The sequence below is a fragment of the Camelina sativa genome, chromosome 9 (genome assembly GCF_030686135.1).
Source record: "Camelina sativa cultivar CO46 ecotype springtype chromosome 9, ASM3068613v1".
Taxonomy (NCBI): domain Eukaryota; kingdom Viridiplantae; phylum Streptophyta; class Magnoliopsida; order Brassicales; family Brassicaceae; genus Camelina; species Camelina sativa.
In genome coordinates this window covers 16813573-16826663 of record NC_141888.1, presented here as the reverse complement: position 1 = coordinate 16826663, position 13091 = coordinate 16813573, and the positions used below count along the sequence as shown (strand labels likewise).

The 13091-nt window shown below is 34.2% G+C and overlaps 1 protein-coding gene, 1 long non-coding RNA gene and 1 pseudogene across 2 annotated transcripts; all 3 read right to left on the bottom strand.

Annotated features, from left to right (window-relative positions):
• Positions 1-99: 99 nt before the first annotated feature.
• On the bottom strand, positions 100-2448 carry LOC147938195 (uncharacterized; annotated as a pseudogene).
• A 4713-nt stretch (positions 2449-7161) lies between these two features.
• Positions 7162-9113, bottom strand: LOC147938194 (uncharacterized). Its single transcript, XR_015565578.1, has 6 exons — positions 8686-9113; positions 8244-8384; positions 7918-7970; positions 7654-7790; positions 7495-7565; positions 7162-7411 (listed from the first exon to the last, which is right to left on the bottom strand). It is a non-coding gene; the product is annotated as an uncharacterized LOC147938194 (long non-coding RNA).
• Positions 9114-9300: 187 nt separating this feature from the next.
• On the bottom strand, positions 9301-12009 carry LOC104710877 (casein kinase II subunit beta-2-like). The gene is made up of 4 exons (XM_087465519.1): positions 11739-12009; positions 10108-10323; positions 9728-9985; positions 9301-9635 (listed from the first exon to the last, which is right to left on the bottom strand). Exons 1-4 carry the CDS (start codon positions 12007-12009, stop codon positions 9505-9507), a joined length of 876 nt encoding a protein of 291 aa, XP_087321645.1. The 3' UTR covers positions 9301-9504.
• Positions 12010-13091: the final 1082 nt, after the last annotated feature.

Here is a 13091-nt window from a genome sequence, read left to right as displayed (position 1 = left end):
TTATGCATCAGTATTGAATTAGCGTCTACTAGGCGACTGTTTTATTTTAGTAGCCATTCAGTAGCAAAACAATCGCAATTCAGTCGCTAAATTTAGCGACTATGTTTTAAGTTGCAACTTGCAGTCGACAACTCCATGTTTTCTTGTAGTGTCAATAGCAAAGGTATGGTATTGGTCATAGTAACAAGTTGCTTGTGATGAAGGCTCGCCACAGATCTTCTCGAGGGTGGAGAAAGTACAGTTCTGCTCAAAAGAAGCAATTTCATCACAAGAAGATGGAGTCGAGGACTTTGGGTTTTCGTGGAGAGAAGAGGAGCTAGGGTTTTGATCAGAATTGGAAACAAATTGTGTTTCTTGAAACAGACTCATTCCGTTATTATCTTTCTCTGTTTCCCATAAAAAGTCAACAAATCTAACATCATCTTCATTCACCAAGTAACCTGATTGATCAGATAATAACAACTCGCCATAGAGATCTTCAATAGGCCGGAAACTAGGGTTTTGAACTTGTGCACCACAGATCTTCTCGAGGGAGGAGAAAGTAGACTTCTTTTGTTCTGGAGACGAGGACTTAGTGTTTTCGTCGAGAGAAGCAGATAAGCACGTCAATTAGGGCAAAAGCCCGGGGGCTGGCCCGGCCCGGCCTTGAAAAATAGCGGCCTCGGGCTTAAATATATATGTCTAGAAAAAATCGGGCCTTTTGGGCTCAGCCCGTTTGGGTTATAGGGTTTTTTGGGCTTAGCCCGACTGGGCTCGGGCCAGCCCGAAAAGCCCTTTAACAAAAATATTTGTATGTTTTTGTTAACATTTTTGTTTGATTGCAATATTTGATTAATAATTTATTGTAATTAAAGTTTTAAACTCTAATCCTAATTTTTATATTTACTTAATAACCATACTTAATACTTTAAAATTTTTTATCTATGATATTTTATATGAATTATATATTAGTTTATTTGGTTAAAGTATCAAAATTTTGTTTAGTCTTAAACTTTTATATTAAATTAAGTTGGTTATAATGAATATAGATGAGTTATTATTATTATTTTTTTGTCAACCATTGGGCCACAACAGGCCGGCCCATTAGCCTAATCCCTGCATTCGTAGGGAGCGGGACTCGATCCCTGGTGTGATGGTGCCTTGTGCATGAAGGACTTATCTTTGGCCACTGCACTAAGGTCACTTCACGAGTTATTAAATTTTTGATTGATTTTTTTTATAGTGCACCTTGAAACACTGTTTTTTAAGCCTTATAAGTTTGAATTTTTGATCGGTAAGATAAGCCCAAAAAAGCTCGAAAAGCCCTGTAGCCCTGTTAGGGCCGGGCTTGGGCTTTGAAATATAGGCTCGAAAATATTTCGGGCCAGCCCGGGCCGGGCTCAAACATATGCAGGCTTTACGGGTTTCGGGCCGAGCTGGACTGGGCCAGCCCGATTGACACCCCTAGAAGCAGAGGAGCTAGGGTTTTGTTCGGAAACAAATTGTGATTTTTCTTTCTTCTCAAGGCAATCCCTCAGATGCTTCTTCGTTCTCATCATACGATCCTCGATCATCTTTAATTCACAGAGATCGTCGCAATAACGGTAGAGATCAGGGTCTTCCCACCAAAACCCTAGCTTGGTTTGGAGGTTAGTAATCTTAGGAGGAGACTTGCCGTTGAGGTAGCAATCAGCAATTTCAGAAGGAGGAGAATAGCTGGAGAAGGAGTAAACGACATCGGAGTTTTCTACCGGAGAGGTTACGAAGACAGAAGTCAGCGGCTTTGGAGAAGAGAGTTTGACGGTGTTTGCTGCAAGCCACCGAGCGTTGTTGTTTAGTGTCACATTTCTTAATCTCAATCTTTCTCTTTGTTCCTCCTCTTTTCATCGTCATGGTGCACTCAGATACCCTCGACGGCGTTGTTAGGTTTTTTTTGTTTCTTTCCCGAGAAAATTAAGAGAAAGATGAAAAAGAGAAAGAGAGAAACCAAAGCAAAAAAAAAGTAGAACAAACTCATATTTATAGATTTGATATCCTAATTAGTGACGTTGTATGACTCACTCGTACTAATTGTTTTCCTTTTTCTTTTTTCTTTTTTTCCTTCTTTGACAGGAAAAATGTTTTCCTTTTTTTTTTCTCCTCCTCGTATAAAATCGACTTGTATGCACTTAAAATAAATTATTTATTTTTATTAAAACTCTTTTTTTCTTTTTCTTAAACAGCTAGCTACTAATATTCATTTTTTTCTAAAGCATAGTTCTTTTCTTTTAAATAAAAACTTTTAAAAACTAAAACAAAAGTTATTATTTTTTTTATTTTTCTTTTTGATTATCCAGAATTGATGAGTTATATAGGATGGAAGGATTGGCTAAAAAAAATTGTGACTGACGATGCAAAAAGACTCTGCGCACCGGGTGTAGGCGATGTCCAAATGGGCCTTTTTTGGTGATTACTCATAAGCGAGCCCATAATGTTAAAAGGAAAATATTGATCTGATCCATCTATGCCCTGCGCTCCGATCGAGCCCATATTGGATTTTTTCGTTGTTTATCTTTTCATCGATATAAGAAAACATTCTGGTCGAAATGGAATCCAATCGCGAAGTGTCGATGGCGTCTAAGGCGGAGGACTTGTTGGAGAAGTACACAGAGGAGGAGATTAATGAGATGCGCGAGGAGTGTATACGCTTAATTAAGGAAATGGATCGGGAGAAGATGGCGAGAGACGAGGTCATCAACAGTAAGGATAGAGAGGCGATGATAGAGGATTACAATGCGGAGGAGATGAATATCATTGCCAACATAAAATACTTAGAAGGCGCAGAGAGAGGTTCGTGAGGCATTTCAGACGGAGTCAGACACCTAAGAAGAATTCTTAATCATCATCCGCGGAAGAATCTTTCACCAGTGACTCTCACGACAAGATGACGGAAATGAAACGCCTCATGGAGAAAGCTATCCAGGAGAATATGACTTGGACTTTGCCGGCAAAAGATGAGGTAATCATATATAATAATATATAAAAGCAAGGTTTTGGTCTCTCCTTATTGGTTGATTTTAATTTAATGCTTTCTATTTTTTTTTTTGCTTTTTAATTATTTGTTTGCTTTAAACAATACGAGATTTGGACCCCTGCTCTAGCACGGGTTAAATTTTCTTTTATCTTTATTATAATTTCAAAATAAAATATAATTTAGAAGACGGTTTAGCATTGTAAACTGAGAAACGATTGTTATTATTATTATTTTTGTATGAATATGTATTTTGGTGAATGGAGATCTGAATGATTTATATCAATGTTTTTTAATCAGGACCAGACCAGCCGGTCGGTTCGATCCAACCACAACCCGATAGATATTCCGGTCATGGTAACCTCTAAAAACCTAAAAAATTAAACCCGTAAAAAAATAGAAAAACCCACTAAAAACCCGTGAACCGGTGGTTGAACAGGAGGGTCGGACCAGGTTGTCGATCTCAAATTAAAATATTTTATTTTGGTCACACTTTAAACTCAAACCAAATTAAAAATAAATGTTGTTATTTATAAAAGAATCAGTTAGTTATTTTATCTAATCATTTAAAAGTTTAATTTTAGTTGCTTAGTACCTAACTATGTATGTTTTGTTCATATATTTATAAAAAGTAGATGTTATATTCATAAAATATAATCAAACTAATAAACTAATTGACCTGTAATTCAATCGGTCTGACTTGTTGACCCAGTGACTCGAAAGACTTCCGGTTCACCTTCCGGTCCGGTTTTAAAGACATTGATTTATATTAAAAGTTTGGAAGGATGTTAGGTCAGATTTTATTTTGAAATCCACATAAAATCTCAGAAATCACGATTAAGTGTGATTAATTGCCAAGATTTTATTCTTTTTTATACCTAACAGTATATTTTTGTACCTAACACTATATATAGTGTAACAATATATGAAATAATTAAGAATTTTTTTGGAAATTGTATAAATCATTGAAATATTATCTATAAGAGGATTCTTTGAGATATTCTGAAGTGTATTTGTAATTTCATATAGCCCACGGATTTCATCTATAACTTTTTTTTTGTAACCAACCTATATTTAATATATTATTTATTTTGTAACCAACTTATAAAAATTATATATTCTACAAAAAAAAATGTGTACTTCCGTTTTATTATACAAAAAAAAATTGTGTACTTCCGTTTTATTATACAAAAAAAGTTGTGTACTTTCAATTTATGATTGAGAGTATATTTTTATCCCATTTAATAACTTGGTTAACGTTGTGGTCTATCAATAAAATCTCAGGAAAATAAATTGGTAATATTGTAATTGTAGATCTTTGGAAACAACGTGATCTTCCGAAAATAAAGTTTGGAATATCCATGAACTATCAATTTGGAATATCACGTTTAAGATTTTCTGTTACAATTAAGGTTTTATTTGTTACCTTTAATATATGAACTATCAACTTGTAACTAATTAATATATAGATTAATCTATAACCTATTTGTAACCATTTATTAAAATTATAAAGTCTTATAAAGTCTACCAAAACAATGTTATGTACTTCCATTTTATTAAAAAGAGGATTTATCATTTATCATTTATTATCTATATATGAAGAGTTATCTTATGAAGAGTATAGGGTCAATGTAGATCCTATATATAACCTATTTTTATTTTTATGAATTTGTAACCATTTCTATTTTTTATAAAGTCTACGATTTGATACAAACATACGAAAGGAGGATCTTCATATATATTATAACTAAATCTTGCTCCACGATTTATGGATATCATTTATCATTTATCATTTATTATCTTTATATGAAGAGTTATCTTATGAAGAGTATAGGGTTAATATATAACCTATTTTTATTTTTATGCATTTGTAACCATTTATATTTTTTATAAAGTCTACAAAAACTAAGTTGTGTACTTCCCTTTTATTAAAAAGGGGATTTAAGACCAATTAACACAATACATTTAATTCACACATTAAAATAAAATTATAACTGAAAATAAAATAAATTATGCATTAATCATATTTCACCACTTAATTCTATTCAAACACAATAAATTATAATTATGCACTCACTTTTTTTTTGTAACTTCCATCAATTTTATCATATAAATAAGCATTCTCTCATATCAACATTCTTTTACTTTCACATTTTCCTATTCTCTCATTCTCTTCCAAAATACCTCAAATCATTTTTCAATTTTTTGTTTTTGATTTCTTATTTTTGTTGTATGGGTTACAAAAAACCAAATGAAATATCATTGTAAATTTGAATGCTAAATTTCTTTTAATTTTAGAGACTGCATGATATATATTTTACATTGTTCTTGTTTTTAAAGAGTCATCTCCATTATCTAATTTGGATTATCCTCTTATAAGTAATCATTCTCTTTTGTTTTTGTCAACCATTGGGCCACAACAGGCCGACCCATTAGCCTAATCTCTACGTTCCTAGGGAGCGAGACTCTCTTTATCTCCCACCAATATCAAATGTTGTTATATCTCATATGTGTTGTAAGAGTTGGATTATCATCTTTGTTTTGTTTATATTCTTGCATAAATTTAAAACTCATGGTAAGAGTATGATTATATATTTTGCTAGATTTATCTTATATTTTATTCAATTTTTTTTAATGTATTTCTTCCTTCATTCTTTCTCTTTTTACTATTTTCAATGTTCAATTACATATGTATAATAAAAATTTGGTGGCTATACAAAAGTAATTATCGATGCAAATTCAACAACACTAATTTCAATCAAAGCCCAATGAGAGAATCAATCAAAAGAAATCATCTTCATACATGTATATATATATATTTTTAAAAGTATGCAATGTTTTAACAAAATTAACTATTATAATAGAATTATTAAATCAAAATTTTAATTCTCTCTTACCTCCAATTTGATTTTTTGAGAATTTGTATACTCATCATTATATTTTGGTTCTTCTGATCCAAAGTATAATTATATAAAGATCATTATAGTGTTTCTTTAATTCAAAATTTTGTAATTTAAAGATTTTCTATATAAAAAATAATTTGATATTCCCATTTCCAAAATCTTACTACAAAGAGGAAATCATTAGAATTTAACCTAGCAATATAGCTTAAATTAAGTTGAATATAAAAAAGATTAAAAATTAAATTAATATTTGGGATTTTTAATTGCATTTCATATGATTTTATAGGAAATATATTTAATTGATACTTCAAAAATAATATTGCAATTTAATTATTAAATGTTTTAGGTAAATTTTGAATATCATAGTAAATTTTTATGATTTGAATAAATAAAGTGTATTATTGACATTTAGGAGATTTGTTTGTTATATATGTATTTTTAATGAGAATTACATTTTTCAATACCAACACTAAAAATACCATTTTTAAAAAATTTATTAAAAAGATTTTCTCAAAAAATTCTCATAATTTTATGATAAGTAAATAAACTAAAATAAATTAACATATGTAATACAACAATCCGCGCATATGATGCGCGGGATATTACCTAGTCAATATTAAATTCGGGCTTTACTGTGGGCTTCTAACTCAAAACCAATTGGCAAGGAGTAGATTGGCCCTAACCCTTTATATATTAATTAAATCATTTCACATCTTTTCGATGTGAGATATTTTACACTAACACCCCCCCCCCCCCCCTCACACTCAGGCATGACCATTTGAAGCGTGGGCATATGTGGGAACAACATCCACGAGAGAGAGAGAGAGAGAGAGAGAGAGAGAGAGAGAGAGAGAGAGAGAGAGAGAGAGAGAGAGAGAGAGAGAGAGCACTACAACAAATATGTACATTGTTAGGACGAGAGAAACGCTATAATATGTAATTCATAGCTCTTTTACAAACGCTATATTAGGCCACTGTTATTGTAGATACCTCACATATGATAGCGAAAAGTTCGTATGCTATGGTATAGTATTATACCATAGCAGTACAGAAATGCTATGTTATCCCGCTTTTCAAATTTTTAAAGATAATGTTATAAGTCATTTTACACGCTATGCTAGGAGCTTCTACCGTAGCTATATCATAGCAATAATCGAATGCTATAAATATATTTTATTGTATCACAAAATTAATGCTATTTTATTTATTATTGTAATTTTTTTTTTCAAAATTTATTTAAATAGATTTATATTTTTACATTTCATAAAATAATCAACATACATAACATAAATTACATTAACCAAAATAAGTCTTACATAACAAAGTGTCACCAAGTCTTAAATAAAATAAAACTAACATCAAAAAGAATAGAAACACTACTTGACATGTACATGTAACCCTTCAAAGCTTTTCTTACTTGTAGCAAAGGGTCTCTTTTAGCTGCTCACTTAGCGTTTCTTGAAACAGTCCAATGAACAGCTACTAGTTCACTTTGAATATATGAATCAAGTATCCAAAGCTGCACATAGATACAGTAGAAAAACAACAGTCATTAAAATTGTTGCACATAACGAGTTTATGGAGATGAGGCGAGACACTTACTTCTCGTGTAGTTCCTTAATTTATATGTTTCTTGTTCTTTGCTAAAGGAACTCACTCTCTTTCTGGTGTTCCTGTTTCAAAATCAGTAGATAAAAGCCGTTAAAATCCAAAACTAAATGTGCTAAGTTGGAAATTCCGTAAACTCTAAAAGACACTCACGAAGGTTGGCAAATGATGTTGCATAGAGCTATCACCATGCCGAAGCCTTTTTCTTGTTTCGAAACCTAGTCCTAGACCATAACAAAGCTTCAAGATTTCAACCCATGCTATCACAGATCCATCGGATGAAAACAGGGCTAGTGAATGCCAATGACAATATTATAAGAAAAGCATCCAGTCAAAATATTATACAAAGAGCTTAAATCAACAAGGCATAATCAAAGACATAAATTGTTAGAAAAACTAGAGATCAGAACGTATAACCTGTAGCAATGATCCCAAGTCTATACTCGACTTCTTGTACTCGACTTCTTGTCCTGCAGTTAACAATCACAAGACCTCAATCTAATCTAGAACTGGAACTCTCAATTCCAAGAGTCAGCAGACAGCAACTTTCACAAATTTTAGAAACTACAACAGATATCATAGCCATTGCCATCTCATTGGCTCAATAAACTTATGTTGCCAAATTTTGGATAGTAACTCGGAATCATTGACTAAAATCGAAAACAATAATGAATAGAGAAACCACAAAATCCAGAAAATTCTCAATCAGCAAAGCTAGACTCACGGTTTAAGCCATGGCTTACATTATCAGTTTTTCACCATCAAGAATACATATAACAAAGCTTCATATAATTTGGCGATTAATTTTCTCAACAGGAAAAGAAGAAGAGTCACCGAGATTTGTTCCTTGAGTCTGTGAAATGAGAATTGTTGAATGTATCACCCTGTTTCACAGTGAGAAACCAAAATCAGAGGTTCAAAGAAGAAACATGAGCAACAAGATACAAGTCACTTTCAATAGATATTGTACTCATGAAATATATCATCTTACAACTCCATACAGAATCTAAAAGGCATGTCATCACTTCTAATCAACAAGAGTTCTTACAATAGCAAGACTGATAAGTGATAGGCAAATAATCGAACATGAAAATCAAAAGCAAATTGGATCTGAAACCGTGCGACGACCCGACGGAGAGAGATCGAGCTACTACTTTGCAAAATATGATTGAGAAGAAGGGAAACCTTGACGAGTTCAGAAGAGATTGTAAACTGAGAGGGATCGAGAGTGAAAGATGTGACAAACAAATTGGGATCGAGTTTAGATCGGGTTTCGAATCAAGTTTCAGAACGGGTTTCGAATCAAGTTTCAGCGAGACAGAAGAGAGAAGAAGCAGAGGAAGAAGAAGAAGGCTTCGAAAGAAGAACCATCGTCTTTGTCGCCGGTATCAGCAACGAGAATCAAAAGCTCTCGATCTCTTCGTGTTAATCACTTTGTCGCCGAGATATAACATCGGAATGGACGCGAAATGAGGCTGCCGACGAGCTTCACGGTGGAGTCTATGGTGACTCAAAAAGACCTAGATTTCAATTTGGGGAAGAAAATTTTTCTAGAAGTTTTGTTCGTCTTCTCGTACAGAGAAGGGATAATGTTTTATTTTTGCTGTAAACGTGGCACTTAAATTTTTTGGTTCTTGATACAAAAACAAAAATTGGATCTAAAAGACGCTTAAACGAAAATTTTCATCTAAGTATTGGCGGAATAAACGATTTTAGGTTCTCATTTAATGAATTTTTATCTTAGCGTTTTTCTAGTGCTATTATATGGTAATAACAAAAAAAGTATATTTTTCATAGCTGTTGAAGAGAATGAGCTATAATCTATTGCTATCAATGTGGACTTTTCTTGTAGTGGAGAGAGAGAGAGAGAGAGAGAGAGAGAGAGAGAGAGAGAGAGAGAGAGAGAGAGAGAGAAGTCTATTAGTGATACAATTATTTGTATGTGATTCACACATACAAGTCTTATACTAGTAGTATTCGGTCTTCCGTTTTACCTTTTTCCCTTCACGGCTTGTGTAAGTTGAACCCAAACACTCTTGGAACATAGCTTTGCGATACCGTTTCTGGCCTTATAAATTCATAAGTCATCATAAACTGATGTGAAAATGTTGTCCCAAAGTAAGCTCCATCTATATCTGTTTTTTTCACATGTTTAAAGAAAAACAAAAAAACCAAAGATAGGAAAATAATATCGAATGCCAAAAAAACAAACAAGAAAAAAGGATACTTGCTTCGTATTTTGATGGCGGGTAATACACATCTTCACATTTAGGACAATATATCTTGACGGTACTTGCTCGAGGGATATCGGATAGGCCAACAGGTAAACAAGGTTGGCCACGACAATAAAGTTTTGGACATCTTCCAAAATCATAGTTGTTGTATTTTTTTAAACCTGTCAATATGTAACGAGCATGAATCATTCCATATAATATCTCGGCTGCAGACTCAATCAACTCGTTATGTTCTTCTGTAATGATCTCACCTGTTTGTGTAACCCCGTCCGTCGTCAATGCCAAATCAAGCATCAGTAAAAAAAAAAAAAGAAAAAAAAAAGAGTTCCCAAAGACAAAACCAAACACAGCATATCACATACGAAAGACTTACCACGAGAAGAAGAAGATTCTTCTACATCGAGAATCAAATCGAGAGCATAGTCGTAGTAAGGAACTTGATGGCTGAGTCCACACAAGTTGTAGTCATCTAGGATGTAATCATCATCGACTTCACATAAGAATTTGTTCCCACGAAGGTTACAGAACATAGAAATCCAGGAGCTGTCTTCTTTGTCAGAACCACTGACCTCTGATTCTTCTGATATATCTACAGCTAAGAAATGCCCTCAAAAATCCTTTTTTTTTGGAAAACTAATAAGAAAGATTTGCTGCCTAGAATCATGAAGAAAAGCTGCGTTTAAGGATATCACGTTCCTAACATACAATATATACATTTGATCACATGGAAAATGAATAAATATAGTTGGATGAAACTAATGCTCTCGAGCACTTGAATAACAACAAGTCAAATCAAGAACTGTTGGCATAAGCTTAAATATAGCTTGAGGTGCAAGCTATACTAATCCTACCAAGTTATGGAATTAGGATTAATTATATTTAGGAGTTATCTAAACATGTTAGTTTACCGGTTTAGAATAGGAAAGTTGTTAACTTTAGGGTTGAGCCATTGTTATAAATACCAAGAGAGCGTTTCATAAAGAGGTGCGCGTCTTAGGGTATTTCAGAGAGATGCACACAAGCACATGAACATTCTCGTCCTTTAAACATATAGATCTAGCCACATATATGTTCTTTATTTGGTATCAGAGCTTGTGTTCGACAGAGATCTATTCTTGTTTGGGATGTGATTCTAGATTTGTGGCTAGCCTAGAATTGGAAGCAGATGAGAATGACGAATATTCATGAAGAAGGAAAATAAATCATAAACTCCAAGGAAGGGTTTGTGCTATCCATCAGAGTTGTATGAAAACGCTACTTGTTTCCATTATCGCCAGGAAACGATTGAGAAGAAAACAGTTTTCTTGACACGGGATAGGAAAAGAAAGGTATGATGAATTCAGGAGCCAAGACCGATGACAAAGTAACAGCCTGAAATTACAGAGATTTAGAGGAGGTGGTGGTTGTTGATCAGAATCGTGTTGCGGAAGCATCGATGAAGAAAGGAACCACCAGTTTTGCTTGCCGCTTCAGATCTAGACGATGGCTAGCTAAGGGTTTCTATATGAACCGAGACAGAGGACCGAAGACGTCTCTAAAGCCGCTATAGTGCCCTAATAGTGTCTATCTCCGATGTGTCCCCACTGCCTTCACAATTGAAAGAGCATCCACACTTAGAGGAGACGAAGCCAATATTGATGTTGTTGATGGGAAGGTGAATGAGAAGTTGAAAGACGAGGAAAGGGACAATAGAGAAAGAAGAAGAAGAGTGATGGTAGCGAGGAGAGACGATGTAATAATTGTAGAAGTAGACAGCGATAGATGGTGCTAGACGATGTAATAATGGAGAGACGGCAGAGAGATGGCAGAGAGATGCATAAGATGGCAGAGATACGGCAGAGAGATGTCATAAGATGGCAGAGATACGACAGAGAGATGGCATAAGATGGCAGAGATACGGCAGATACGGCAGATACGACATACGATGGCATTAAGTTAAGACAACACAGAGAGACGTCACACGGCAGAGCATAAGACTGCATATTTAATAAGACTGCATAAGACTGTGTAGAGACTGCACACGGTAGAGACGGAAGAGACTGCATAAGATAGAGACTGCATAGAGACTGCAGAAGATTGCATAAGACTGCAGAAGACTGCATAAGACTGATAAGACTGTGTAGAGACTGCACACGGTAGAGACGGAAGAGACTGCATAAGATAGAAACTGCATAGAGACTGCAGAAGACTGCATAAGACTGCAGAAGACTAAACAAGAGATTGGATGGTCTTTTTGGAGATTCTTTAGCTCCTTCAAGATCGGTTTAGGCGCCATATTCTCACTGATAAACATATACGAAAAGGATAAAGTTAGAGCGGAGAACTTGACTGACCGGCGGCAGATTAGAGTCTCTAGCCTAGAAAATTATATATATCTAGGGTTAACATATATTCCTTTTCGTATATGTTTTATCAGTGAGAATATGGCGCCTAAACCGATCTTGAAAGTGCTAAAGAATCTCCGAAAAAAATTGTTGATGGCATTAATAACACAAATACTTTATCTCTTCGCTAGACTGTTTTAGGGTATTTCAGAGAGATGCACACAAGATGTGTGGCATTGCTCCATCAATAAGATAGTGATCTTTTGATGGTATTGTTGAAGTTCTAATTCTAATCAATGAATGCTAGACTTGGTCCCGGAGATGTAGGTTATCCGAACCCTGTTAACAAAGCTTGTGTCTTAATTACCATTATGCTCTTAGATCTAGCCACATATATGTTCTTTAGGAACAACCACCAGAGCCAAGTCTAAGATAAGTTTCTCTGATAAATATGCCCACCCAGAAAACAAGCAAAAAAAAAAGAAAAAAAAAGAAGAAGATTGATTTGCTAAAAAATTATTATCAGCAAAAGGAACACACAGAAACTAAAAGCCGGGATGCACCTTAAAAGATCAAAGCTTTTATATGTTTGTTTTGCTTACATCAAAATATGAGAGTCGAGAATCTCACCGTCGGAAATGTAATTAGTCTTGGAGAGAAGAGGAGAAGGAGAAACATGCAATATCTGCTTCCCCATCAACACGGACCGCTTATTATTATTATATTCAGCTTCGTTACTCCGTTTCATTGTTCTCTCTCCCTATTGTTCTCCTCTCCCTAAACATTGATCTAATCTGTTATTCCTCTACCAAAGCTTCCCCGTCTCAATTCTCAAATACAAAATCCGGTACCGTCGTCATCGGATATTCAATCCACGCTGGTGGATACAAAAATAAATTACGAGATAAGATGAGATGAGTTGAGAGAGTTTCTAGGGGTTTTAAAATGTAAAAAATGGGTTTATTATAGTCCGGTCCGTCTGTCTGCCTGGTGGATTCGTTCAACGGGTTTAAATTGGTCAACTTAATGGTCT